This window comes from Gopherus flavomarginatus, chromosome 3, assembly GCF_025201925.1.
Source record: "Gopherus flavomarginatus isolate rGopFla2 chromosome 3, rGopFla2.mat.asm, whole genome shotgun sequence".
Taxonomy (NCBI): domain Eukaryota; kingdom Metazoa; phylum Chordata; order Testudines; family Testudinidae; genus Gopherus; species Gopherus flavomarginatus.
This window is the reverse complement of record NC_066619.1, coordinates 63,948,540-63,973,013: the sequence shown is the minus strand read 5'-3', so window position 1 is coordinate 63,973,013 and position 24,474 is coordinate 63,948,540. Positions and strand designations below refer to the sequence as shown.

Genomic DNA, 24,474 nt, shown 5'->3' with positions numbered 1-24,474 from the left:
CTTTAATAAATAGCTAAGCCTGCTTGGAAGTTATTTTTCTTAAATGTTTATAATTCGCATAGTATAAATAAAATATTTACACCATAAGCAGTATGCATTGTTTACTGTTTACTCAAATGGCCTACCATTTGCTTTTCTTGACCATGGTACTTTAAGCAGAACTGTTCATAACATTCTCCACAGTAATACTTAAATCTTTTTTCTTAGAAATTTACCTAAATTCTATTGCTATAGCTTTCCAGTTCTGTTGTCTCATTTTTCTGCCCATTGTCTGGATCAACACACACTCTCCATCAGTGTTGTTAGAAGTCCTGAACTAAATGTTTGGGGAAAATCTTTACCTTCCGCTGCCTTCTTTTGATACTGGTTTCCAGTGGGTTATTCAGTGTCCTATATGAAAAGTGGTGGTTCTTGTCCTTTTACTTTTAGGAATGGTTGAGATGGATTTCTCTGGATTTAACCGTCTTCAAGTGTTCTGCTCATTTAAATGAAAAAAGTGTCCTACAGAGTAAAATACCTTAACAGTTGGGAGATGATGTTCTGTATTATACATACATTAGTTATTTTTTTTATCAGGTGTAGCTGCCACTAGTAGTCTTTCAGTCATTTTCCTCAGCTTCCAGGGAGGGAACCTAATTCAGATAAGGAATTTTTGTAGCCGGTGTTTTTTCTCCACTGAGTTATCCCTTAGTTCTTTTCTCAAAGAAGCGTTTCCTGCAACTTTCCTCTGGTGCTCATACTGAAACCTTTAGGACTGTCAGATTGTTTTAGTTTTAGAATGAAACAATGGGATGACTATTTTCACAATTTCCATTCCAGGTTGAAAAATGCTTCTCCAGAAGATGTGGAATATTATAATTGCCAGCAAGAACTTACAGATGATCTGCATAAACAATATCAAATAGTGGAGAGAATAATTGGTAAGTGACAAATTGGAGACTGGAAATAACAATAAGGATAATATACTGTCATTGATACTATTTTTATAGATTCTTAAAAATGTAGGGCTTGAAGCAACCTCAAGAAGTCATCAAGTCCAGCCCTTGGTGCTATGGCAGGACCAAGTAAACCTAGACCATCCCAGGTGTTTGTCCAACCTCTATGGTGGAGATTCCATAGCCCCCCTTGGAAGCCTATTCCAGAGCTTAATTACCCTTGTAGTTAGTGCGTTTTTCCTAATATCTAACCTAAATCTCCCTTGCTGTAGATTAAGCCCATTACTACTTATCTGACCTTCAATGAACATGGAGAACAACTGATCACTGTTCTTTTTATAACAGCCTGTAACATATTTGAAGACTTACCAGGTCTCGGTTCAGTCTTTTTATTTTAATTTTTCCCCTCAATACTGAATATGCCCAGTTGTTTCGACCTTTCCTCATGAGTCAGGTTTTCTAAACCTTTTATCACTTTTGTTGCTCTCCTCATTACTCTTTCCAGTTTGTCCCCATCTTTCCTAAAATGTAGAACCCAGGATTGGAAACAGTACTCATGCCGAGGCCACACCGGTGCTGAGTAGACTGTGACAGTTACCTCCTATGTCTTACATATGACACTTCTGTTAATACAGAATAGTAGCCTTTTTTTCCTGCTCCATTGCATTTTTGACTCATATTCAATTTGTGATCCACTAAACCCACAGACTCTTGTCAGTAGTAGTACTATCTAGCCAATTATTCCCCATTTTGCAGTTGTGAACTTGTTTTTTAATTCCTAAGTGAAGTACTTTGCACATGTCCTTATTGAATGTCATCTTGTTGAATTAAGATCCAATTGTCCAAATTTTATATTTTTGGATAATACATTTATTAGAGTTCTTAATTATTTTACTTTCAAATTAAAATAATATGGATATAAATTAGGATGAAGGTTAATTATGAGTTCTTTAATTCTGAGCACTTTGTCCCTTGATTGTGTCACAAAAATGAATTAAATGTCTCATCAAAATTATTAATGAAGTATCTCAAATTTATTTGACAGCTCATTCAAATCAGAAGTCAGCAGCAGGTTATCCAGATTATTATTGCAAGTGGCAGGGTCTCCCTTACTCAGAGTGCAGCTGGGAAGATGGTGCTCTCATTGCCAAAAAATTTCAGTCATGCATTGATGAGTATTTTAGCAGAAATCAATCCAAGACAACTCCTTTTAAGGACTGCAAGGTGAGTGAGATTTAAGATAATTTTCATAGACATCTGAGAATTGAAACAATAAAAATGTTTGTAGCTGGCTGTATTGTTCCTGGATTAGGGATGGTATACATTATAAACTTTATAAAGTTTTTCAGATCACAGAATGAAATATTAAAATTGCTTAGGTTAGTAATGACTGTTAAGGTATATAACTTGAGTCAGTGGTCTTATTAGTTCTAAGTAGACAAATGTCCCCATTGTATTTATTTTCACTCAAAAGTGGAATTATGTTAACTTTTAGAAGTTAAAATAGTAATGTATATAAACATAATTTAAATTATTTTCGATTTTCTCCTGCAACTTCAGTAAAACTATATCTTATCTTAAAACATTCAGTAGTAGGGCTAATGTTCAGTTTCACTTTGATAGGTTTTAAAACAGAGGCCGAGGTTTGTTGCACTGAAGAAGCAACCATCATATATTGGTGGGCATGAGGGTTTAGAGTTAAGAGACTATCAGTTAAATGGACTAAACTGGCTCGCTCACTCCTGGTGCAAGTAAGTACTTCTGAAAGTCTGATGCTTTTCTGTTGCTTGTAAATGATAGAAATTCATAAAACCTTTGCAGAATGGATTATTTTGTCATTGGAGTAGTAAATTTTAAAGTAAAGATTTGAGAGGGATTGCTTTCACCTGCAAATACATAAATTTAGCACATAGTTGATTTGTACAGGCAAGACTTCCATGGTTTTCCTTTTTCCCTCTGGTGTGCTTGTAGGTGAAATAGAAAATAAACTACATTTATCCTCAAATATCACACATTGAAGTTTATTTTTAAAATTCACGCACAAGAACTATTTAGTAGCTTTATGTAGAACAAAGTATCAGAGAGGTAGCCGTGTTAGTCTGGATCTGTAAAAGCAGCAAAGAATCCTGTGGCACCTTATAGACTAACAGATGTTTTGGAGCATGAGCTTTCGTGGGTGAATACCCACTTCCTCAGATGCATGTAGTGGAAATTTCCAGGGGCAGGTATATATATGCTAGCAAGCAAGCTAGAGGTAATGAGGTCAGTTCAATCAGGGAGGATGAGGCCCTGTTCTAGCAGTTGAGGTGTGAAAACCAAGAGAGGAGAAACTGGTTCTGTAGTTGGCAAGCCATTCACAGTCTTTGTTCAATCCTGAGCCAAACTGGACAGTCTTTGGGTGCTGAAAGTTAGGTTCTCCATAATTCTTTACTGAGATGGACCTTTGGTTCTCTTGCGCTTTCCACGAGTCATCCAATTCTCTGTTTGTAGAACAAAATTTATCTTGGGACCCTTTTTACCATTTGGTTAATAAAGGATTTTCAAACTGACAATGACAGTAATTAAGATTCTTCTTTGAATGATTGCACATGTCCATTTCACTGTAGGTGTCTGTATGCTCCAGTGCACATTGTCAGAGAGTTTTGCCCTCTAAGGTCTCGTGCACCATGTGCAGACATAAAGGGCTGAGCTGCCCTTGACCCCCCCTCAGTTCCTTCCTGCTGCCCATGTTGGTTGTTAGAGATCCTTTTCCTTCTGAGTCTGTACCTGTTGTTGTCCTGTATTGTTAATATAGTTTAATAGTCAGAGTAGTAAGTAAATATATATTTTTTTTTTAATTGTGAGCTTGTGTTGATTTGGCATCCCATCTGGATACTGGGGTACCAGAGATATGTCTTGCTCTCTGGGTTTCAAGCTTTGCCACTCTTGTGGTAAGGCAATACCTAACAGTGACCCTCACCTCAGCTGCCTTAAGCACTTGGGGAAGGCTCATTTGAATGACAAATGTGCTAATTGTAAGGGCTTTAAGCCCTGCTCCAAAATGGACAGGACAACTAGACTGAAACCTGCTGCTGGAATCAACGCTATGTCCTCTATCTCAGCTGTCTACCTCAATCCAGATATTGTCATTGCTCAGCACCAGTAGCACATCTCTGGCATTACCAGCAGAGAAAGGTAGATCGGCATGGCTGTTACCAAGGAAGAGGCACTGTAAATTGGACTCGGTACCAGAATCTTCGAAGGATGCAAGGAAGTTGAGGTCATCTAAGGACTCAGGAGGGTGCTAAGGACTCTAAGCAGGAGAGGGCCTGTTGAGACTGGCTCTCAAAGCACCATCATTAGGATTGCCTTACTCCCCAGTACTGGAGAGTACTTTCCCAGAACCATCTACTCTTGAGGCATTTGAGGCTGTGAGAGCATTGTTGAGTCTTGCCTGGCACCAGTGCCCAAGATACTGGCATTAGCAGCTTTCCCTCTGCACTGGGCAGATCCAGCTGATTTGGTCATCAGGGTACCAATCAAGATGGTACGGTCTAGGGAAATCTAGGTGATCTACAGATCACACAGAGCTGCCTCCCGCCAGGGACTGCGAGACGTGCCAGCAGCTGGTCGTTTCTGCGAGTGGCGTGGGGCCATGGCATCCAAGCAGCCTGCTCAAGTCCTGCTGTGCTAGGACCCCTCTTACCCCCCTGGGCTGCAGGCCCTAAAGTACCTGCATTAATCCAGCCCTGTCTACAGTTGTGGCATGACCTCTGCCATCACGATGAGGCACTCATCTGGGTTATGCTCTTCTGGCCTCCCTCCAGAAATGCAACCAACAGTCCAGGACCCCAATTTGAAGGGCCATCACTTCTATCACAAAAAGCTGATGAGAGGAGTCCTGAAATCCCTGCACATTTACACCCTTACAGTGAAGCAGAGGGTATTCTGTCCTCACCAGTCCCAGCGTTTTCAGTGGTTTGCCCCTTGATACTAGGATCTGCCAAAGAGAAGGAGCAGAATTTATAGAAGACACCCACAGCCACCATCTGCTTCTGCATCTGCCAGTTTATTAAGGCAGATGGCATCATCCATTATGTTTATGCTGAACAACTTCTCTGTGATGTGGATCAACCTCTTATCACCAGTCATCCCGGTAAGGAAAGACATCCCCTGACCACCAGAGAAATGCTGCTACCATCGTCATACACTTTTTAAATACGTACAAGGCAGACAAGAGACCAAAGGGGAGCACTGGGAACTGATAACGATGACTGCTGACAGTGAATCTCAGAAACTTTCAGTGTCTCTGGTGGATTGTCACATGGAAGTAAACGTCCTTTAAATAGAGAGCTCATTTGATGGGTGGGTCAAGAGCAGCCTACCCCTTCAAAGAGTTCCATTTTTTTCTTCCCCAGTTTTTGCAAACTGCCTGTCCCATTAGCATCATTCTTGGGCCCACATCAAAACAATTTGGTGGGTTCTAAGCATGGTGGATATACACTCCAGTTTATTCCCACACACTCTCTTTGCCCATCCCTCTTCATGGACCTCTCTCATAAGGCAGTTTTTCTGCAAGAGATACAATCACTTCTCCTTGTAGAAGCTATAGAAGAGGTCCCTCTTTTGTTCAGGGGAAAGGGGGTTTTACCCCAATATTTCCTGATTTTGAAAGCAAAAGGGGGACTCCGGGTTATTTTAGATCTAAGGGAGTTAAACAAACTCCTAAAAAAAAATTGAAATTTCAGTCACTCTGGCCTCCATATTCTCTTTACTGAGGCCAGGGGACTGGTATGCTGCTCTTGACTTAAAGGACGTTTACTTCCATGTGACAATCCATCAGAGCCACTGAAAATTTCTGAGATTCACTGTCAGCAGTCGTCATTATCAGTTCCCAGTGCTCCTCTTTGATCTCTTGCTTGCCTGGCATGTATTTACACCCACAATCCCTCTTCCGCCCAGATCAAGCAGGATGAGGCCAGTTTTACACTGGTTGCCACTGTGTGGCTTTCACAGCTCTTAAACCTCTCAATTAGTCCCCCACTGTTACTCCCACACCATGCAGATTTGATTTCACAGAACTATGGCTGCCTCTTCCACCCCAGCCTTCAGGCCCTTCACCTGACAGCAAAGAGGTTTCGTGGTTAACTTAGGCAGGAGTCCTGCTCTAGAAAATTTCAGAATATGCTGCTGAATAGTAGGAACCATCCACTAGAATTACTTACTTGGCTAAATGGAAGACGTTTTCCTCTTGTTCCAGATGGAAAGGGGTTTCCCTCTGTTCTTGCTTCTGTTCGGCACACACTGGACTACTTTCTGTCCCTGAAACATCAAGGATTAGTGATTATCTCAATTAGAATACACATAGCATTTATCTTGGCATTTCACCCATCTGTGGGTAACTGTTTTCTTTTCCAGCCTGATGGCTGGAAGATTTTTAAAGGGTTTGGACAGACTGTTTGTGTAGGGGCCTTCTTTCCAAACGGTCAGTAACAATATTGCTCAGTTAATATGAAAAATAATAGTAAGTAGTAAAGGAGAGGAGAGACTACACACTCTGTCTGGATGATAGAAGAGTTTTAGCATTTTATCTAGGACAGACTAAGCTTTTCATGTCTTTCTCCCTATTACTCATTACATTTGTGGACAGAAAGAAGGGTATTCCTGTGTCCACACCAAGGATTTTGTCTATATTTGACTGTGTTACCAATTGGCTGTGAAGCTGTCAGATAGTGTGTTGGTTCATTTGACTAGGTCCCAATTGACCTTTGTGGCTTTTCTGGCTGATATGCTCATATTGGATATTTGCAAAGTGGTAACTTGTTGTTCATGTCACACGCTTGCCTCTCGCTACTCTATCCCTCAGTAATCTAGAGATGATGTTTTTGGACAAGTGGGCCTCCGGTCTCTGTTCAGATAGACTCTGAAATCACCTCCAGTTGAGCCTGCTTGTGAGTCACCCATAGTGGAATGGACGTGTGCTGTCACTTGAAGAAAAATGGTTACTAACTTTTCCATAACTGCTGTTCTTCAAGGTGTGTTGCATATGTCCATTCAATGATCTGCCCTCCTTCCCATCTCTATCCGAGTCTTTTGGTAAGAGAGAGCTGAGGGCAGTTTTGTGTGGCTTGGCTCTCTGTGCCTCTGCGTGAGGCAGCAGAGGGCACTTGTGCTGCCCTGATGGGTGCCACTAAGGGAAAAATTCTGTCAACTGTGCACTGGAACACTCCAGTTGAATGAACACGTGCAGTCCATCTCAAAGAACTACCATTACAAAAAAGTTTGTAACCACTTTTTTCTGAATTGGTAGCATGAAAACATTCTTTGCTTTATTGCTGAATATACAGTTATAAGGAATAGTCCTCATAATCGGTGAGCTAATTAAATTTCCTCAGAGGATATATATTTGAAAAATCTTGCAAAACATCTTTGAACTTCTGTTTACAAATTCTTAAAGGAATGTAATTTTTATCCTTTTGATTAGCAGTATGGTACTATATAAACATTTTTACGTTTCATTTTGCAGAGGGAACAGTTGTATTCTTGCAGATGAAATGGGTTTGGGTAAAACAATACAAACTATTTCTTTTCTGAACTACCTGTTTCATGAACATCAGTTGTATGGACCTTTCTTGCTTGTTGTGCCGCTTTCTACTTTGACATCTTGGCAAAGAGAAATTCAGACATGGGCTCATCAGATGAATGCTGTGGTTTATTTAGGAGACATCAATAGCAGAAACATGGTGAGTACATTTGAACAGTAATGAAAAGCACAGTACTATAAAAAAGGGTTCTTTCAAACATTTGCCTAGTATTCATCTTTGATGTGTTTGGTTAAAAATTAGAAAACGTGTATTTGCCTGAAATACAATATTTAATATGCAAATTTGAAAGTTTAGATTTTATGTAAAATAATTACTTTCATATGTTCTTTTATTTTCTTAGTCTCTGCTTGCTACAATTAGGGAGCCTGTTAAAAAAAAAATCTAAGCTTCCATTTAAAAATAAATTTTCTCTCACCCTTGTGGTTGAGAAGATAAAATTGTGAACAGAGTGTAAAGTAATACAATGGCATCTGTCCAGGTGTGGAGACAGTGTAAAACAGTAACTTTAAAAAGTGCAAACTGACCCTATTCACATCAAGGGATTGTTAACTAAATGTCATAGTTGGCTGTTTCATTGCTGTTCACAGCACTTACATAAGATCTGATGTGAGTGGAGTCACAGGGTTGAGTTTTGTTTGTGGCTAGAGTTTGGAAGAGAACCACTTTTTTCCCCTTCCAGTTCAACCTCTGGCTGTAATGTTCTGAGTTGTGAATTTCTTTCAGAATGGAAGTTTAAAAAACAAGAACCTTTAATTTTTCATGTTAGCCTTTTCATCTCCCAGGAAATTCATGGAATGTTCTGTAAGTAAGCACTCTCCACATATCACCTATTACTTTTTCTCCTTTGCAGTTAAGGAGGCTTTAGCCAGTTCTTATTTTACTAAAGTAACAACGAAGTAGCCAAGTTGTTGTCTTCGAGTGATTGCTCCTGTGTATTTCACAGTAGGTGTGCATGCTCGCCACATGCACTGGTGCTGGATGTTTTTCCCTTAGCAGTACCCGTACGGGGGGAGCACTGCTGTGACCCCTGGAGTGGTACTTCTATATCGCGCTATAAGGGGAGCTGCACACTCCCTCCACCCTCAGTTCCTTCTTGCCACCAGTGAAGGTAGTTGGAACTTTGTGCTCCAGCTTTGCTGTAGCTCTTCTGGTAGCCTTAGTAGTACTCAGATTCTCCGATACTTGGATAACTTCTTAGCTAGTAGCCTGGTGTGGGGCATGCCCCGTGCCCCAAGCTTCAAGTCGTGCTACTCCTGTCGCAGTTGTATGCCAAGAAGCAACCCGCACACTCACTGTCTTTGCTGCTTGGGAGAGACTCACGTAGCCGATTGCTGTCAGATCTGTAAGTTGTTGAAGCCGCGAACTAAACGTGAGAGAGAGATCTGACTCCAGGCCCTGTTTATGGAATCTGCATTGGCCCGGCACCGGCGCACCGATCGGACTCGGCACCGGGTACCGCGTCCTCAGTGCAGAGCAAGGCTTCCTCCACCAGCCGGCACCACTCCCCCCTTCTAAGAAGCAGGGGAAATCTCAGCAGTGTCAGCAAAAGGACAGAGGTGAGGCCGCACCAGAGTTAGGCAGCCCATGATCCCCCTCGGGACCCAGACCTCTTACCCGTGCTGAGCGGAGTAGTCTGGTCTCGTCCGCACATACCTCTCCCGTGGTGAGGATGCCGTTGATGCCGGAGGCTGCACAGACTGCATGTGACATCCTCTCCCTTCTGCTCCTGGGTGCGCTGCTCAAGACGGGCCCCCGGTCCCTAGGGAAGCTGCCATTGGGAGCACATCAACCCTCCCCGGCAGGACACAGTCCACGCTCCGAGGACCGTGTGCTGCCCTGCTCGGCGAGGTCCTCACATAGCTCACGTCAGCCCCCCACCCCACTCAGACTGGCTGACTCGCCCGCACAGGAGTCCCGAGGGTCCTTCACTCCCCATTGGGACCACAGGCACCATGACAAGAGGCATTGACACTCTTCAAATCGGAGCTACAGGAGTAGATCTCGACGCCACTGTTATAGATGCGCAGGCTCGAGTACCCGCTCCACCAGACATCATGTTCGGAGCTCCCCTTGAGCATTAATGGCATCAAGGCGTCATAGCTACGATCGCCGTGATGACTGAGAGCAGCACTTTGGTTGAGTACAGCTCCTCATCTTCGTGAAGGTCCAGATATCGAGGTCGGCACCGGCGTGACCATACACTCTCTCGCCGCTCTCAGGGTACCATGCAGTTGACTGTGGCCTCGGCACCTAGCCGCCTGTCCCCTAATCATACCGCTCCCCAAAGGCAACCTCCACCACTCGGCGCCCAGGCCGGTCAGTGGCAAGCGGCACTGTGGCAGGGCTAGTGGTGTCAGTGGGCACCGTGGCTGCAATTGCCTGTCCAGGCGAGACCCTGCTCAGTAACTGGAGCGTCCCAAGCCCATTCAGTGTCGTCCCCCGGACAGAGTCAAAAGTCAACGGGCACTGGGCCTGGACATCGGCACCTCCCGACGCGCTGGGAGCCGTGGTAGCCCTGGCACTACCTCTCCACCAAGGGGTAGCCAACTTATCCACCACCCTGTGGCAGAGCCCAGCTTCCTTGGTGCCCATGTCCAAGAAAATGGAGAGAAAATACTTTGTTCCAGCTAGGGGATATGAGTACCTGTAATCCCACCGGGCACCCAACTCTTGGGTCGTGGAGTCAGTTAACCATCGGGCACGCCACGGTCAGCCTGCACCCACCCCCAAGGACAAGGACTTGATTCTTTTGGCCGAAAAGTTTATTCTTCCGCGAGCTTTCAACTTAAAGTGGCCAACCACCAGGTCCTGTTGAGCTGCTATGATTTCAATTTGTGGGCCTCGCTACCGAAATTCCAGACTCTTCTCCCGGAGCAAGATAGAAAAGAGTTTAAGACTCTGGTCGAGGAAGGGTCAGCTGCGGCGAAAGCAGCCCTCCAGGCTGCCTCAGATGTGGCTGACACGGCAGCCCGTTCGATGGCCTCGGCCATATCCGTGAGAAGGGCGTCATGGCTTCTCCTGTAGGGTCTATGTGCAGAGTCCCAGTCACTGATATAGGACCTTCCCTTTGACGGGAAAGCGTTGTTTGCGGACCAAACTGATGTTCGCCTGCATGGGATGAAAGACTACCACCCTACAAACTTTGGACCTATATGTCTTGCCAACAAAGGATAAACCTAGGCCACAGACCTCCATTCCTCCTGCTAGGGGCAAATATGAACTCCTTCCGAAGCGACTGAGGGAGCAGAGACACAGGTCTCAGCGTCAGTCCCTCTCAGCCCCGTGAGGCAAGTGGCAGGGGAAGAGGTGGTTTTGACTCTTTGCTGGGGGCCACTTGGCCTGTTACCATGGATGCCCCCCCATTTACTAAAGTTTGTGTTTTGCAACTGTTTATTTGCATTCTGGGCACAGTGGTCCCATATAACATCAGACCAGTGGGTCCTCAGCACGATTTCCAGGGGCTACATGTTGCAGTTCGCCTCACCCACCCTCCACCTCCTCCAACCCCGGGAGAATCTCGGGGACCCAGAACATACTCCCCTTCTAAACCAAGAGGTGGAGTGCCTCCTCATCATGGGCATGGTGGAGAGGGTACCAGTAGAATTTCAGGGCAAAGAGTTTTACTCCTGCTATTTCCTGATCCCAAAGGCGAAAGATGGGCTCCGGCCCATCCTGGACCTGTGGAACCTCAACAGGTTTATGGTCCGCTACAAGTTCCGCATGGTATCCCTGTCCTCCATCATCCCCCTCCTTGGACCCAGGGGATTGGTTCGTGTCCCTGGACCTCAAGGATGCGTATTTCCACATCCACATTTTTGAGGGTCACAGGCACTTCCTCCGCTTCCTGGTAGGGTGGGACCATTACCAGTTTGCGGTCCTCCCTTTTGGCCTTTCCACGGCCTCCAGGGTTTTTACCAAATGCATGGCAGTGGTAGCAGTTCATCTCCAGAGGAATGGGCTGCAAATTTTCCTTTACCTGGACTATTGGCTCCTCAAAGGCAACTCCCGGTCCCAGATACAGGCCCAGATGCAATTCCTGCTGTCCACATGTGCAGGTCTGAGCCTAGTGGTGAATGAGACCAAGTCCACACTAGTACCGGTTCAGTGCATATACTTGATAGGGGCTCTGCTAGACTCCCTAGAGGCCACAACCTCTCTTCCCAGGAACAGGTTCGAGACACTTAGAAGTCTCATAGCCTCAGTCACGGCCTTCCCCGTGAGAACTGCAAGGGTGTGCCTTCAAATCCTAGGCCAGATGGCAGCATGCACGTCCGTGGTGCGACATGCCAGACTCAGAATGAGGCCTCTCTAACTCTGGTTGGCCTACCAGTATTCCCAGTCCCGGGACAGCCTGGACAAGGTCGTCACTATGCCACACGACATGGCAGCCACTCTGCAGGTGGAGCCTATATATGGGATATTCAAACCCAAGACAGATGGTTGACCTTGGAATTGTCTGTGCACATAAACTTTAGGGAGCTCAGAGCAGTGCGCCTGGCTTGTATAGCATTCACTTTGCACTTTCACTGGAAGGCGGTCAGAGTCCTCATGGACAACACAACCACGATGTATTACATCAACAGGCAGGGGGGCACGCATTCCTTGGCCCTCTGCTAGGAAGCCCTGGATCTATGGGAGTTTTGCATAGCCCTTGATATCTCACTACGGGCTTTCTACCTACCTGGCACGTACAATGTGCGAGCCAATCACCTCAGCAGGGTGTTTTCCCACCAATATGAATGGTCACTCCATTGGGAAGTCACCCACAGCTCTTCTGAGAGTGGGGAGTTCCCCAGGTCAATCTCTTCTCTACCGCTTAGAACCGACGTTGCCCCCAGTTCTGCTCCAGGGCAGGAGCAGACAGGGGGATGGTCTCAGACTCATTCCTCCTCCGGTGGTCAGGCCAACTGTTCTATGCCTTTCCACCTTTTCCACTGATAGGCAAGGTCCTGCAGAAAGTAAAGGCAGACAGGTCGAGGGTTATCCTCATAGTCCCGGATTGGGCCTGCCAGCATTGGAACAGGACCCTCCTGCAACTGTTAGTGGCCCCCGCGCAGAGACTGCTGCTCCACCCGGATCTCCTCTCCCAGCAGAGGGGATGCCTTTTCCACCCCCAACCTGGCTGCGCTTCACCTGACAGCGTGGTTGCTCCATGGTTGAATGAGGAGGAGGGAAAGTGTTCGAAGGATGTCAGACAAATTCTGCTGGAGAGCAGAAAACCGTCCACACGATGGACCTACCTTTCCAAATGGTTTAGGTTTTCTAGGTGGGCAGGGGAACGGGGCACTTCCCCGTCATCTGCGTCCGTCCAACTTATTCTGGATTACCTCCTGTCCTGTCAGGGTGCATTTGGTGGCCATATCAGCCTTTCACCCTCTGGTGCAAGGTCACTCGGTTTTCTCCCATGAGATGACCTCCTGCTTTTTAAAGGATCTAGACCATGCATTCCCATACGCCAGGGCCCCGGTCCTGCAATGGGATCTGAACCTAGTGCTATCCCGCCTCACAGGTCCTCCCTTTGAGCCCTTGGCCACTGTAATAACCTTAGTCCCAGATTTGGACCTTAGCGTCCAAAATATGGGGGTTAGCATGAAAACCTCCAAGCTTAGTTACCAGCTTGGACCTGGTACCTGCTGCCACCACCCAAAAAATTAGAGTGTTTTGGGGCACTCTGGTCCCTCTGAAAAACCTTCCCTGGGGACCCCAAGACCCAAATCCCTTGAGTCTCACAACCAAGGAAAATAATCCTTTTTCCCTTCCCCCCTCCAGGTGCTCCTGGAGAGATACACAGACACAAGCTCTGTAAAACTACACAGAGTGACTTCCCCTCCCTGTTTCCAGTCCTGGAAACAAAAAGTACTTTCCTATTCCCCCAGAGGGAATGCAAAGTCAGGCTAGCAATCCAACACACAGATCTCCCCGATTTCTTCCTCCCACCAATTCCCTGGTGAGTACAGACTCAATATCCCTGAAGTAAAGAAAACTCCAACAGGTCTTAAAAGAAAGCTTTATATAAAAAGAAAGAAAAATACATACAACTAATCTCTCTGTATTTAGATGATACAACACAGGGTCAATTGCTTAAAAGAATATTGAATAAACAGCCTTATTCAAAAAGAATACAAATCAAAGCACTCCAGCACTTATATTCATGCAAATACCAAAGAAAAGAAACCATATAACTTACTATCTGATCTCTTTGTCCTTACACTTGGAAACAGAAGACTAGAAAATAGAAACTACTTCTCCAAAGCTCAGAGAAAGCAGGCAGCCAGAAAAACAAAGACACAGACACTCAATTCCCTCCACCCAAAGTTGAAAAAATCCGGTTTCCTGATTGGTCCTCTGGTCAGGTGCTTCAGGTGAAAGAGACATTAACCCTTAGCTATCTGTTTATGACACGCCCCCCAAATTGCAGACAGTGGGGAAGCTCACTGGCGGCGATTTCCTTCTAGAACTTGAAAATAAACAGATTAATACAACACATGCACCTTTACATATACTACTAAGTATATAACTAACAGACTTCTACATTTTAAGAACACTTTTTAACTACTGAATTTTGGGAAACTCTCACGGGAGAGTGCATCAGCTACTTCGTTAGAAGCTCCTGTGATGTGTTGAATTTCAAAATCAAAATCTTGGAGAGCTAAACTCCAACGAAGAAGTTTCTTGTTGTTCCCCTTGGCAGTATGAAGCCACTTTAGTGCAGCATGGTCAGTTTGTAGTTGGAACCGCCGTCCCCAAACATATGGGCGTAGCTTTTCCAGGGCGTACACAATGGCATAGCATTCCTTTTCACTGACTGACCAGTGACTTTCCCTCTCAGACAGTTTCTTGCTGAGAAACACGACAGGATGGAAGTTGTGATCTGTTGCTTCCTGCATGAGCACTGCTCCTATACCACGCTCAGATGCATCCGTGGTTACTAGGAATGGCTTGTCAAAGTCCGGGGCCCTGAGCACAGGGTCAGACATGAGCGTTGCCTTAAGTTGGGTAAAGGCCTTTTGACACTCATCAGTCCACTTAACTGCATTTGGCTGGGTCTTTTTGATCAGGTCGGTCAGTGGGGCAGCGATTTGGCTGTAGTGTGGTACAAATCGCCTGTAGTATCCGGCCAAGCCTAAGAAGGATTGGACCTGCTTCTTTGACTTTGGGACAGGCCACTTTTGGATAGCATCCACCTTGGCCTGTAGGGGGTTTATGGTTCCTCGACCCACCTGGTGCCCCAGGTAAGTCACTCTGTTTTGGCCTATTTGACACTTTTTGGCCTTAACAGTTAGTCCTGCCTGCCTGATGCGCTCAAAGACCTTTTCCAGGTGTAGTAGGTGTTCGGGCCAGGAGTCTGAAAAAATGGCCACATCATCGAGGTAGGCAACTGCAAATTCTCCCAGTCCAGCTAGTAGACCATCTACCAGCCTCTGGAAGGTGGCGGGTGCATTTCGAAGGCCGAAAGGAAGGACATTGAATTCATACACCCCCGCATGGGTGACGAATGCTGACCTCTCCTTGGCAGGTTCATCTAGCGGTACTTGCCAGTACCCCTTGGTTAAGTCTATTGTAGAGATGAACTGGGCACGTCCCAACTTTTCCAATAGCTCATCGGTGCGTGGCATTGGATAGTTGTCCGGACGAGTTACCGCATTTAGCTTACGGTAGTCCACGCAAAAGCGTATTTCCCCATCTGGTTTGGGTACCAGAACCACTGGAGATGCCCATGCACTGGTAGATGAGCGGATTATACCCATCTGTAGCATCTTCTGGATCTCCCGTTCTATAGCAGCTTGGGCATGAGGAGACACTCGGTAGGGTGGGGTTCTGATTGGGTGAGCATTACCTGTATCAATGGAGTGGTATGCCCGTTCAGTCCGTCCTGGGGTGGCTGAGAACAATGGGGCGAAGCTAGTGCACAGCTCCTTGATTTGTTGCCGCTGCAGACGTTCCAGGGTGGTTGAGAGGTTCACCTCTTCCACGCCACCGTCTTTTTTTCCGTCGTAGTAGACACCGTCAGGCCACTGAGCATCATCTCCCTGGACTGTAAACTGACAAACCTGTAAGTCTCTGGAATAGAAAGGCTTGAGAGAATTAACATGGTACACTTTAGGCTTTAGTGAGGAATTGGGAAATGCTATGAGGTAGTTTACAGCTCCCAGGCGCTCTTGGACCGTGAAGGGCCCTTCCCATGATGCTTCCATCTTATGGGCCTGTTGCGCCTTCAAGACCATAACCTGGTCTCCTACCTTGAAGGAACGTTCTCTGGCATGTCTGTCATACCAGGCCTTTTGCTCTTCTTGAGCATCCTTTAGGTTCTCTTTAGCAAGGGCTAAAGAGTGTCGGAGGGTGCTTTGTAGGTTGCTTACAAAGTCCAGAATGTTAGTTCCTGGAGAAGGCGTAAAACCCTCCCATTGCTGCTTCACCAACTGTAATGGCCCCTTAACCTCGTGACCATACACAAGTTCAAATGGTGAAAACCCTAAACTGGGATGTGGTACAGCCCTGTAGGCAAACAGCAACTGCTGCAACACTAGGTCCCAATTATTGGAGAATTCGTTGATGAATTTTCGTATCATGGCCCCCAAAGTTCCATTGAACCTTTCCACCAGGCCATTGGTTTGATGGTGATATGGGGTGGCAACCAAGTGATTCACCCCATGAGTTTCCCACAGTTTTTCCATGGTCCCTGCCAGGAAATTAGACCCTGAATCTGTAAGGATGTCAGAGGGCCAACCTACCCTGGCAAAGATGTCTGTTAGGGCCAGGCACACAGTGTTAGCCCTGGTGTTGCCTAGAGCTACTGCTTCTGGCCATCGGGTAGCAAAGTCCACTAAAGTCAGTACGTACTGCTTTCCTCTGGGCGTCTTTTTTGGGAAAGGGCCCAGAATATCCACAGCTACTCGCTGAAATGGGACCTCAATTATGGGGAGTGGCTGGAGAGGGGCCTTGACCTGGTCTTGAGGCTTTCCCACTCTTTGGCATACCTCACAAGACCGGACATACTTGGCAACGTCCTTGCCCATCCCCTCCCAGTGGAAGGACTTCCCCAACCGGTCCTTGGTTCTGTTCACCCCAGCATGGCCACTGGGATGATCATGAGCTAAGCTTAAGAGCTTCTCCCGGTACTTAGTTGGAACCACCAACTGTTTTTGCGGCTGCCATTCTTCCCGGTGTCCACCAGAAAGAATTTCCTTGTATAAAAGTCCTTGGTCTATAACGAACCGGAATCGATTAGAAGAGCTGAGAGGCGGTGGGGTGCTCCGTGCCGCCGCCCAAGCTTTCTGAAGGCTGTCATCTGCTTCCTGCTCAGTCTGGAACTGTTCCCTTGAGGCTGGGGTCACCAGTTCTTCCTCAGACTGTGGACTTGGGCTTGGTCCCTCTGGAAGCGATGTAGGTGATGGGGTTGTTTCCGTTGCTGGTGAACCGCTCTCCGCTGGTGCACCTGAGGGTATTTCAGGCTCTGGCTGAGCCTTTTGGGTATGGCTGTCTTTTGCTTCTGCCAGTTCTGGCTCGCTGGCGCCCTCTGGCGTTGAGTTTGAAGATGTGGTTGCACTTGCTGGTGCTGGTTGCTGTTCCAGTTCCGGGCCTGGGACTGGAGGTGCTGTGGCTGTTTCAGTGGTTGGCATGGAATCCGGGTCCACAACCTCTGTCTGGGTCTCCGGTAACACAGACGGGGCCTCTGTGGACGGTTCAGGAACAGGAATGGGTCTGGAAGCTTGCCTGGTTTGGCTACGTGTAACCATTCCCACTCTCTTGGCCCGCCTCACCTGGTTGGCCAAGTCTTCCCCCAGTAGCATGGGGATAGGATAATTGTCATAGACTGCAAAAGTCCACATTCCTGACCAGCCTTTGTACTGGACAGGCAGTTGAGCTGTAGGCAAGTCTACAGCTTGTGACATGAAGGGGTAAATTGTAACTTTGGCCTTTGGGTTGATGAATTTGGGGTCAACGAAGGATTGGTGGATAGCTGACACTTGTGCCCCCGTGTCTCTCCACGCAGTAACCTTCTTTCCGCCCACTCTCAAATTTTCCCTTCGCTCCAAGGGTATTTGAGAGGCATCCGGGCCTGGGGATCTTTGATGTGATGGTGGTGTAATGAATTGCACTCGCATGGTGTTCTTGGGACAGTTGGCCTTGATATGTCCCAGTTCATTACACTTAAAGCATCTTCCATCTGATGGGTCACTGGGCCGAGGTGAGTTACTGGAGACTGGTGAGGTTGAAGGGTAGGGTATCTGTGGCTTTACTTGGGTGGTATGTGGGGTCTTTGGCTGTCCTCGGTTGTAGGGTTTATGGTCTGTGTGCCCCCTGGGGTAATCGTTCCCCTTGACAGTAGCTTTCTTGCTTTCTGCCAGTTCCATCCATTTGGCTCCAATCTCCCCCGCTTCAGCGATATCTTTGGGATTTCCATCTTGTATGTACCGTGTGATGTCTTCAGGAACACCATCCAAGAACTGCTCCATTTGTATGAGGAGGTTCAGTTCTTCCAAGGTTTGAATGTTGTTTCCTGTTATCCAGGCCTCATAGTTTTTTGCAATGTAGTAGGCGTGTTTGGGAAATGACACCTCGGGTTTCCACTTTTGGGTTCTGAAGCGCCGACGGGCATGATCTGGGGTTATCCCCATTCGGTATCTGGCCTTGGTTTGAAAAAGTTTATAGTCATTCATTTGGTGCTTAGGCATTTCAGCTGCCACCTCTGCTAAAGGTCCACTGAGCTGTGACCTCAATTCTACCATGTACTGGTCTTCGGGAATGCTGTACCCAAGACAGGCTCTTTCAAAATTTTCCAAGAAGGCCTCGGTGTCATCACCTGCCTTGTAGGTGGGAAATTTCCTGTGCTGTGGAGCAATATTTGGCGCCGGGTTGTTAGGGTTGGCTGGAGTCTGTTGCTTAGCCTTTTCTAATTCCATGGCCTGTTGGTGGGCTTCCCTCTGGAGTTCTATCTGTCTTCTGTGGGCTGCCTCTTCTTCTGCTTGCTTCCTTCTGTGGGCCACCTCTTCTTCTTCTTGCTTCCTTCTGTGGGCCAACTCTTCTTCTGCTTGCTTCCTTCGGTGGGCCACCTCTTCTTCTTCTATTTTTCTTTTGTGTGCTGCCTCTTTGATTTGTTCTTCTCTTTCTTTCATCTCCATTTGTCGCCTGTGTTCAGCTTCTTTGAATTGCTCTTCGGCCTTAATTTTTTCCTTAGAAGTCATGATTCCTGTTTTCTTGTGTTGGGGTGCCCTCCGGTGTTTATTTTCTGAACTGCAGGTTCTCTGTTGCCTCCTGAAGTCTGCCTAGCAACAGTGTTTTTTTCCTTTTCTCTCTCTAGCTAATGTTCAATGAAGGGAAACCAGAAAAACCACTTTATTTGCATGCCTATAAGTGCTGGTACTTGCCTCCTAATGGGAGGGCTATTGCATGACAAAAGACCCTTAACATGCAAGCCACAAACTGCGAGAGAGAGCAGAAAAAAAAAATTCTCTCTGGTTCCCTTTTAAAACCAACTGCTTCTCTCTCTGCTAAAAAGCCCTTAGCAGAGAAAAGAAAAATATAATATTTCTACTGGCTTCCGGATTCTGTCTATATCCCACCGCTGCTACACCATGTAATAACCTTAGTCCCAGATTTGGACCTTAGCGTCCAAAATATGGGGGTTAGCATGAAAACCTCCAAGCTTAGTTACCAGCTTGGACCTGGTACCTGCTGCCACCACCCAAAAAATTAGAGTGTTTTGGGGCACTCTGGTCCCTCTGAAAAACCTTCCCTGGGGACCCCAAGACCCAAATCCCTTGAGTCTCACAACCAAGGGAAATAATCCTTTTTCCCTTCCCCCCTCCAGGTGCTCCTGGAGAGATACACAGACACAAGCTCTGTAAAACTACACAGAGTGACTTCCCCTCCCTGTTTCCAGTCCTGGAAACAAAAAGTACTTTCCTATTCCCCCAGAGGGAATGCAAAGTCAGGCTAGCAATCCAACACACAGATCTCCCCGATTTCTTCCTCCCACCAATTCCCTGGTGAGTACAGACTCAATATCCCTGAAGTAAAGAAAACTCCAACAGGTCTTAAAAGAAAGCTTTATATAAAAAGAAAGAAAAATACATACAACTAATCTCTCTGTATTTAGATGATACAACACAGGGTCAATTGCTTAAAAGAATATTGAATAAACAGCCTTATTCAAAAAGAATACAAATCAAAGCACTCCAGCACTTATATTCATGCAAATACCAAAGAAAAGAAACCATATAACTTACTATCTGATCTCTTTGTCCTTACACTTGGAAACAGAAGACTAGAAAATAGAAACTACTTCTCCAAAGCTCAGAGAAAGCAGGCAGCCAGAAAAACAAAGACACAGACACTCAATTCCCTCCACCCAAAGTTGAAAAAATCCGGTTTCCTGATTGGTCCTCTGGTCAGGTGCTTCAGGTGAAAGAGACATTAACCCTTAGCTATCTGTTTATGACAGCCACGTGTTCCTGGTCCCACCTGTCATGGAAAGTGGCATTTCTGGTGGCTATCATCTCAGCCTGTTGTGTCTCGGAGCTTAGGGCCTTGACCTCGGAACGGTCTTCCATAGGGAAAAAGTCCAGCTTCGCCCATGCCCTGCGTTTCTCCCAAAGGTGGTCTCCGCCTTCCACATGCATGAAGACATTTTCCTGCTGGTACTCTGTCCTAAGCCCCATTTCTCCAACGAGGAACACCGCCTACACACGCTAGACGTACGACGGACGCTAGCCTTTGACCTGGACCGAACCAGGCCATTCAGGAAATCCTCACAACTATTTGTTGCGTTGGCTGAGGGGACAACCAGTTTCTACCTAGCGCCTTTCCCGCTGGATCACCTCGTGCATGAGCATGTGTTATGACTTGGCAGGGGTTCCCCCACCACCTATCGTAAAGGCGCAGTCTACGAGGGCACAAGCCTTGTCGGCCGCCTATGTAGTCCACATCCCTATCCAGGACATATGTAGGGCTGCCACGTGGTCCTCTGTCCACATCTTTTCCTCACACTGTGTGATCGGCTCCCAAACGAAGGATGATGCAGCGTTTGGTAGGGCGGTACTCTGTCCTGCTAACCTTTAAATTCCTACCTACCTCCATCAGATATAGCTTGGAGTCAAGAGTGGAATACACAGGAGGAATCACTCGAAGAAGAAAGGACAGTTACCTGTTCCGTAACTGGCGTTCTTCGAGATGTGTTGCTCCTGTCTATTCCACATCCTACCCTCCTTCCCCTCTGCCGGAGTTGTCTGGCAAGAAGGAACTGAGAGTGGAGGGAGTGCACAGCTCCCCTTATAGCGCGATATAGAGGTGCCGCCCCTGGGGTCGCAGCGGTGCTCTTCTCTCCCCCTCCTCCCCCCGCCCCCCCCCCCCCCCCCCCCCCCCCCCCCCGCAGGTACGGCTAAGGGAAAAATTTCCGGAACCGGTGGACATGGCGAGCGCGCACACACCTACTGTGGAATAGTCAGGAGCAACACATCTCGAAGAACGCCAGTTACGGAACAGGTAACTGTCCTTTTAGCTACAAACGTGCTTTAGGACACAGATTAGCGATGCACGATGAACATACAATAACTTTTTAAATAATTTTTATAATACTAAATAGATTTGTATCGTTTCAGGGAACAGATTTTATGAGTTGATTACTGAATGTTTACATGAGAAATAAAATCATTTGATGGCCAGAAATAACATTATAGCTTGTCTAGGCTATTATTTTGGAATACATTGCTAATGTATCTGAAATGTTTTAGTAGACCGAAGGTGGCATATACTTCAAAATGGAAAATAGTTGACCAATTCTTTCTTCACCTTTCTCCTTCAAATGCTACTTCTAATTTTAGAGGAGCAAATTATCTTCCTGGTTTTCTTTGATCACTTTGACATCTATTTTGTGCTTTTTTAATCACGTTATTGTATATTATTTAAGATTCATACTTCTGTAGCATTTAAAGTTAATCAGGTTGAAAATGACCATCCCAACTTTCTATCTTAAATTTCTCATGAATTTATAATATTTCTTTGTAGATAAGAACTCATGAATGGATGCATCCACAGACCAAGCGGTTAAAATTTAATATTCTTCTGACAACTTATGAAATTTTGCTAAAGGATAAGGTAAGTCATAATTTTAAATTATTTTATTTTATTTTCCATTAATAGAGATCACCATTTATCCTGTACTACAACATATAGAGTTGTACTTGCCGTTACGTTTATTTTGGTTCCTGGAAGTGTGCGTCCTTTATTTTATAAACATGATAGATTTTCTATAGCAGTTTAGATTTGTTTTTCTTCAAATTTCTGAGACACATTGATTTGTTTCTCCAAGCTATTAATGCTACTACTACCCACTGCCATTCTTTCAATTTTGATACTGAACCTTGAGGAGTGACATCAGAATGCCACAGATACGGCACAATATCCTGTAATTCAATTGCAGTGTTTTGTCAATGTGTGTTGATGATGACCGGCAGTGTTTTCATACATCACTTTGAAGGCACTCTAATTAAACATGTGGACTTCAGAGTACTTAGAACTTCACAGTTGAACTTTAAACAAATAACTGGTTTACACCTTAATTATCAATACAAACATCACAACAGCATGTCAGAGCACCATGCCACAATTATTTTGTGGTTAACTGACAGGTTTTTTTCTCTTCTTCTTCTCCCTATTCCTAGCAGCAAGTGGTGTGTTCTCTCCCCTTTTTCTGTTTTATATATTCTGGGAAGAAGGACCATGGTTATTTCTTTTTGTACTGTACTTTGTACTGCCTCATGTGTAATAGATAACGTTCCTGTGAATTCTTGCAGAACCAGAGGAAGCTAATTGAAAGTCTGAGCTAATGGAACCAGAGGAAAGCTAATGGAGGCTAATGATGTATTGAGGCCTGAGTTTTTGTTGGTATAGCTCACACTTCAGCTAGCTATAATATTTTAACAATTCAGAACTCTTTTTCTGCTGTTGATCCCAGCCAACATAGTTCAGTATTAAAACACACTGGTGTCCATATACCATTAATTTAAAGGTTTGATAACAAACATTATATCCAGTTATTGGTTACTTTGCTTTCTATTTGGTGTGTGAAAGGGACTGGCAGAACTAGCAGTTAGTTTTTTAAGATATGAATTTTATTTATTTATTTGAGAAAAATAATATAATATTGCCATAATTCTAACTATGAAATACTTCTTTAACATAATTTTCTTTTTTTTTTTTAAGTCTTTCCTTGGTGGTCTAAATTGGGCATTTATAGGAGTGGATGAAGCTCATCGTTTGAAAAATGATGATTCCCTTCTATATAAGACGCTAATAGACTTTAAGTCGAACCATCGTCTTCTTATCACTGGAACTCCTCTGCAAAACTCCCTCAAAGAGCTCTGGTCTTTGCTGCACTTCATCATGCCAGAAAAGTAAATAAAATTTTTCAGACTCTTGTTAATATAGTTATAGTATTCTTAAACAGAAAATTTCACAGTGAAAAATATTTTAAAATATATAATATTTAAACATGTAGCGCATGCATTTATTTTTCATGCCACATCTGACAAATAACTTGGATAATACTTTTAAAACTTTTCTATTTTAGAAAACCATTGAAATAAATGGATTGATGATACTGGAAACCAAATTCCGTAATGTGGGTTACAACCCTAACAGTATGCCTCACCTTGTTTTGGAGGATAGTCTCTACACAGTTAATTCTCAACATCCTTTCAATCATTGTCTTTGAGACAGCTAATAAGGTTATCAGTTAATGTCAATTATGTTTGCATAGCAAAGGTCTGTCTGTCACACACTCCTCAAATAGAGCTTATTTTTGTCCATAAAATACAATGGGAAATACAATGTCATTGGTTCCTATGTAGAAATCTGTATTGATTCAGAAACAGTGATGCTGTGTGGCCCATTGCACTGAACTAAACACTATTGAAAATCATTGCCTAAACCTCTCCCGCCCCACCAAAACTACATTTATATAAAAATGCAAGCAATCTGAACAGTAATTTGGTTTTCACTGTGCTGTTAATATATTTGCGTTTCTCTCAGAGCTGTTTGGGAGTTTTCCATTGAAATGATTTTCTTCTAGAAAATGTAGTTTCTGCAAACTCAAGTTTTTCTACTGTGAAAAATTCAGTGTTGGTGAAATACTTTGATTTTCTGTTGGGAAAATCTAAATGAAATATTTCAGTTTTGGTCGGCTTAACCCGAATTGGATTAATCAATGTTTTGTTGAACTGATCTGAATCCAAACGAAACTGCATTTCCCTTTCAGTGCATTGCTTAATGGGAGTTCTAGTTCTGATCCCCATTCTTAACGATGGGCTGGGCTCCTCAGAGGACTTATGTCTCCCATAATGCAGTGTGGATTTGTCTCTGAGCTGCATGATGCATTATGGGAGTAATGTGACTGGATGAAGTACAGGAAATGTAGTCTAGACCAGGGAACCTGACCCATAGAGGAAGACTAGGAGCACCAGGCTCTCATACTGCAGTTCCCATGAGGCAATGTACCACTCTGAGCAAAGGCAGTTTATTTATTGAACTAACTCAAAATGAAGCATTTTCAGTCAGTTAATAAACCAAAATGAAACATTTTAGTTTGCGGAATATCAAAATGTTGCATTTCTTGATCAGATATGTCAAAAAGAAACATTTTTGTTTCCTGATCAGAATTTCCTTTCCACAAAAATTTTTGAAATTTCAATTTTTAATCCTAATTTGGGATTAAAACAAATATTGAAAAATTGGTGTCTTCTACAGGAGGATATTGTAGGTGCCAGTTATAATAGGCCCAGGGAGACTCAGCCTCCTCTGCAACACAGCCACTGACCCCTGCCTTTCAGAGCACAGATGCCTTGGGCATCTGCACTCTGCCTCTTCCCATCCCTGCTCCCACCACTTGCCCCTGGCTGCGCTCCTCCTCTCCTTCACCTCCCTCCCCCCTAAGGCCCCCTCCGCTCGGCATGACC

At 45.0% G+C, this 24,474-nt stretch overlaps 1 protein-coding gene across 3 annotated transcripts in view; it reads left to right on the top strand.

Annotated features, from left to right (window-relative positions):
* CHD1 (chromodomain helicase DNA binding protein 1) overlaps nucleotides 1-24,474 on the top strand; it is a 94,751-nt gene that overhangs the window by 30,358 nt on the left and 39,919 nt on the right. For all 3 annotated transcript variants that reach the window (XM_050945545.1, XM_050945550.1, XM_050945549.1), the window contains exons 10-15: nucleotides 820-920; nucleotides 1,981-2,159; nucleotides 2,559-2,686; nucleotides 7,441-7,657; nucleotides 21,527-21,616; nucleotides 22,724-22,914. In XM_050945545.1, the coding sequence (XP_050801502.1) occupies nucleotides 820-920; nucleotides 1,981-2,159; nucleotides 2,559-2,686; nucleotides 7,441-7,657; nucleotides 21,527-21,616; nucleotides 22,724-22,914 (906 nt within the window). The remainder of the gene's footprint in view (nucleotides 1-819; nucleotides 921-1,980; nucleotides 2,160-2,558; nucleotides 2,687-7,440; nucleotides 7,658-21,526; nucleotides 21,617-22,723; nucleotides 22,915-24,474) is intronic.